This window comes from Rutidosis leptorrhynchoides, chromosome 2 (assembly GCF_046630445.1).
Source record: "Rutidosis leptorrhynchoides isolate AG116_Rl617_1_P2 chromosome 2, CSIRO_AGI_Rlap_v1, whole genome shotgun sequence".
In the NCBI taxonomy this organism is placed as follows: Eukaryota; Viridiplantae; Streptophyta; class Magnoliopsida; order Asterales; family Asteraceae; genus Rutidosis; species Rutidosis leptorrhynchoides.
In genome coordinates this window covers 598,350,564-598,356,061 of record NC_092334.1, presented here as the reverse complement: position 1 = coordinate 598,356,061, position 5,498 = coordinate 598,350,564, and the positions used below count along the sequence as shown (strand labels likewise).

The 5,498-nt window shown below is 31.9% G+C and overlaps 1 protein-coding gene across 1 annotated transcript; it reads right to left on the bottom strand.

Moving 5' to 3' along the window:
* Positions 1 to 241: 241 nt before the first annotated feature.
* Positions 242 to 997, bottom strand: LOC139889936 (uncharacterized). The gene has a single exon (XM_071872848.1). The coding sequence runs from the start codon at positions 995 to 997 to the stop codon at positions 242 to 244; it is 756 nt and encodes a 251-aa protein (XP_071728949.1).
* Positions 998 to 5,498: the final 4,501 nt, after the last annotated feature.

The following is a 5,498-nucleotide window of genomic DNA, read 5'->3' as shown; positions in this document are numbered from 1 at the left end:
AAATAATAATAATAATAATAATAATAATAATAATAATAATAATAATAATAATAATAATAAACAAATAAATAAATTTTAAGTGTGTTTTTAGTTTATTATATTTTTATTTATTTATATATATACAAAAATTTTAAGTGTGGGGTAAAATTTTTGTACTATTAATGTTTTTTTTTTTTTTTTTTTTTTTTTTTTTTTTTTAGAACGGCAGAATTAAATAAAGCTAGCAAGAAGCTAGGAAAAATTACAAAATGTTCAAAGGAAATTGAAGCCAAACATTCCAATCGATCTTAAATAACTTAGATCTAGAGGATAACCAATCAAAAGCATTAACAACAATGTAGTCTAAAAGATGGCTCTTCTTGAACAAACCGGAGCTGAAGACAATATCGTTCCTGAGCCTCCAAATAGACCAGAGAGATGCGATGCAGATGCAGTGTAAAACAAGCGTAACTTTTGGGTCTGGGGAGGCCGAAGCTAGCCAATTCCGAAGCTCCAACCCATTTGACCACCTAGGCAGGGAAATACCGGTCCATGAAGCAACAAAACTCCACACTTGAGAAGCAGACTGACAATGGAAGAAAATATGGTTCGAATCCTCCAAGAAAAATCCGCAATCAGAGCACGAGAAAGTAGAACAATACACATTTCGGGCCTGCAAATTCTTCTTATGGGGCAATCTATTAAGCAAAAGGCGCCAATAAAAAATAAGGACTTTAGAAGGGATCACTTTATTCCAGTACGTGTGTCGGGAGACGTCCATAGAGCTATCTAAAATATGCCGAAGAGAGCTAACCGAAAACACATTATCAGAAGTAAGAGACCAAACCCACTTGTCCACCTTATCCGTACATGAAACATTCTCCAATAAGTTGCAAAGAGAAGTGAGTTGATCAGCTTCTGCCCCACCACGAACACCTCTTCGCCATTGCCAAACCCAATTAAGGTTCTGCCATCTATCAGAAACCAAGCATTTTGTACTATTAATGTACAACCCCATCTTGTGTGTGATTAACATGATTGTTGACATGTACTTATGATGATGATGCATTCGACATAATGAAACACCAGATTTATATTGTGATAAAGGGATTGGATATGTTCATACGATAAACATTTTACAATGTCCAATTACTTAACAAAGGAAGTTCTACCTACTTTACACTTTTTGTCCTCTCTAATTTATAATTTTAATCTGATTTTATGTAATGAGGGCATTACATAATCTTAAGTGTGGGGTGGGAATATATAAATTTTCGAGAACTTATAACTTGGTGATTTTTATGAAAATTTTGAAAATTTTTAAACAAATATATCTAATCAATTTTTAAGGTAATTACGAGCAATTAAAGACTAGGTGTCAAAAACCGAAATTATTGTCTCCATACATTAAAAATACAGAAGTTTATTTGATTAAAACAATATAAAGGAAAACCAAGTATATAAAAAAAAATTATGAACCCATATGTTTAGAACCATTTATCACAAGTTTTCATGAAGTTTATTGCAGATATCATTGATTTGGAATGTATAAACCTGAGTATACCAATTACTACGAAGGAAGTCAAACTGACACACTTGCTAACTTATGTTAGAAGAGGTAGTCCAGAACAGCTGTAGGTTGATGAAAAATCTTGTAAAGTTATCCCTAAAATCGGCTGGAAATCCACCTAACCTCAGCATCAAACAGGGTTTTTGGTAGTCAGATTTATCCTAACCATGAGATGGATCTGTCTCGTACAATGGGGGGCACAATGCAAATTAGCTTTTAAGACTAATGAATCTAATCCCCAGATGGATGATCTCCGTAAAGATCAAACACATCTATGTTTGACCGCGGTCAACATACATATGTCATAACAGATTGAGGTGTGCAAACTCATGATTCACCGATGATATTTGGACACAATATAAGTTTCTTCTAAAACTTATGCTATTTTATGAACTATATTGTGTAAAACCATTTTTTGGACATTCGGTTTCAAGTTCCATGATACTTCAATTATGGGAGCGAGTAGCTTGCTAATCGCCGACTGAGACTACAGTTTTCAGTTACCCTCAACTGGAATTTGAGGTTAAAATCGGAAAATGTGTCTAGTGTAAAAACTAGCATGATATTTTATAAAATCATAAAACGTTTTCACAAGGTCCAATTTTCCCTAAGGATCCAAATTTTTAAACCTTAATCACGAGTTTCAACTTTGTTTCTGTTGTCAGGATTTCATTTCGTGTGGTGTGCGTGTGATCCAATAAATATTGTGTAGTGTTTCCAATTTATTTCATAAAGCGTGTGTTTTCGTTTCGTGTGACGTGTGTGTGTGTGATGAATGACTGATATGAAAAATTGTGTAGTATTCCGAGTCTATTAAAAACTGTTATTGCTTGAGGACAAGCAACATTCAAGTGTGGGGTAATTTGATATTGCTCAATTCATGCATATTTTTAGTCGCAATATCAGTCCCAAATGTTATGATTTTATTGTATTCGAGTAGTTTTCAGGTTTGTAATTAGTTAAAATGTCCAAAGCATCGAATGAAATGTTATTATGGATTTTTAATGATATAAAGATCAAAATGAAGATAAAATGAAGATTTCTAATGAGCAATAAAAGAGTACAACATCGCGCCTCAAGACTACAAGTTAAAATGATCGAAATCACTAAATCTGCGCGCCTGCACGAAAAAAATCATAACTAAATCATACGGACTCGAAAAAAGGCGAATCAGGTGTCCAGACGTCCATAACTCAAATATCTACAAGTTTCAAGAAGGAACCTTACGCGAAACGTGTACATAACTACGCGAAATGCGTACGTTTTAGGCCAGATTCAGATTTAGAACATGGGACGGCTGATGCTTTATGTTTAATAATAATACTTTACACACTTTTACTGCAAAAAAAAAAGTGAAAGCATGCTACTCTCACCTGCTACTTCAAAATATAATATGGAGTACTAGCACACACAAAAAGGAGGAGAGACATCACATTACACAAGAAATAAGAGGAAGCATCACAAATAAATTTTTCTTCATTAGTTACTTTCATATTATTCGTAGCATTTTATTATTCAGTTCCAATTTATTCCAAGGTTCAATATTTAGGATAGTTACATTATTAAGGGTGTATTGTTCGTGATTAAGGGTATTATTGTGCGAGTTCAAGGGTGCTTTCATTTCCATTTTCTACCATTTGTAATCATTAAATTGAAGACCTTTTGTAAGTTTGTTACTTTCATTTTTATTATTGTCATTGTTACTTATTATTATGTTTATATTTATGTATTATTATTTTTACTCTCGTATCATTATCATGATTAGTTAGTAAATTCCCATAGCGTTCGCTTAAATGTAGATTCCATTAAAATTATCGTAATCAATTTTTATCATTATTATTATGTTTGTATATTTATATTTTTATGTTTACCCTAGTATAATGAGTAGCTAAATTTCCCTAGTGTTTACTTAGATGTAGAGCCTCTAGTTGAAATGTCCCGTTCTTATTGATTAAAAACGTTCCATATTAATTGATTTCGTTGCGAGGTTTTGACCTCTATATGAGACGTTTTTCAAAGACTGCATTCATTTTTAAAACAAACCATAACCTTTATTTCATCAATAAAGGTTTAAAAAGCTTTACGTAGATTATCAAATAATGATAATCTAAAATATCCTGTTTACACACGACCATTACATAATGGTTTACAATACAAATATGTTACAACGAAATAAGTTTCTTGAATGCAGTTTTTACACAATATCATACAAGCATGGACTCCAAATCTAGTCCTTATTTAAGTATGTGACAGCGGAAGCTCTTAGTATTCACCTGAGAATAAACATGCTTTAAACGTCAACAAAAATGTTGGTGAGTTATAGGTTTAACCTATATATATCAAATTGTAACAATAGACCACAAGATTTCATATTTCAATACACATCCCATACATATAGATAAAAATCATTCATATGGTGAACACCTGGTAACCGACAGTAACAAGATGCATATATAAGAATATCCCCATCATTCCGGGACACCCTTCGGATATGATATAAATTTCGAAGTACTAAAGCATCCGGTACTTTGGATGGGGTTTGTTAGGCCCAATAGATCTATCTTTAGGATTCGCGTCAATTAGGGTGTCTGTTCCCTAATTCTTAGATTACCAGACTTAATAAAAAGGGGCATATTCGATTTCGATAATTCAACCATAGAATGTAGTTTCACGTACTTGTGTCTATTTTGAAAATCATTTATAAAACCTGCATGTATTCTCATCCCAAAAATATTAGATTTTAAAAGTGGGACTATAACTCACTTTCACGGATTTTTACTTCATCGGGAAGTAAGACTTGGCCACTGGTTGATTCACGAACCTATAACAATATATACATATATATCAAAGTATGTTCAAAATATATTTACAACACTTTTAATATATTTTAATGTTTTAAGTTTATTAAGTCAGCTGTCCTCGTTAGTAACCTACAACTAGTTGTCCACAGTTAGATGTACAGAAATAAATCGATAAATATTATCTTGAATCAATCCACGACCCAGTGTATACGTATTTCAGTATTGATCACAACTCAAACTATATATATTTTGGAATCAACCTCAACCCTGTATAGCTAACTCCAACATTCACATATAGAGTGTCTATGGTTGTTCCAAAATATATATAGATGTGTCGACATGATAGGTCGAAACATTGTATACGTGTCTATGGTATCTCAAGATTACATAATATACAATACAAGTTGATTAAGTTATGGTTGGAATAGATTTGTTACCAATTTTCACGTAGCTAAAATGAGAAAAATTATCTAATCTTGTTTTACCCATAACTTCTTCATTTTAAATCCGTTTTGAGTGAATCAAATTGCTATGATTTCATATTGAACTCTATTTTATGAATTTAAATAGAAAAAGTATAGGTTTATAGTCAGAAAAATAAGTTACAAGTCATTTATGTAAAGGTAGTCATTTCAGTCAAAAGAACGACGTCTAGATGACCATTTTAGAAAACATACTTCCACTTTGAGTTTAACCATAATTTTTGGATATAGTTTCATGTTCATAATAAAAATCATTTTCCCAGAATAACAAATTTTAAATCAAAGTTTATCATAGTTTTTAATTAACTAACCCAAAACAGCCCGCGGTGTTATTACGACGCCGTAAATCCGGTTTTACGGTGTTTTTCGTGTTTCCAGGTTTTAAATCATTAAGTTAGCATATCATATAGATATAGAACATGTGTTTAGTTGATTTTAAAAGTCAAGTTAGAAGGATTAACTTTTATTTGCGAACAAGTTTAGAATTAACTAAACTATGTTCTAGTGATTACAAGTTTAAACCTTCGAATAAGATAGCTTTATATGTATGAATAGAATGATGTTATGAACATCATTACTACCTCAAGTTCCTTGGATAAACCTACTGGAAATGAAAAAAATAGATCTAGCTTCAAAGGATCCTTGGATGGCTTGAAAGTTCTTGAA

Excerpts from the sequence above, each read along its gene's own strand:
- LOC139889936 (XM_071872848.1), bottom strand. The coding sequence starts at position 997 with ATGGGGTTGTACATTAATAGTACAAAATGCTTGGTTTCTGATAGATGG.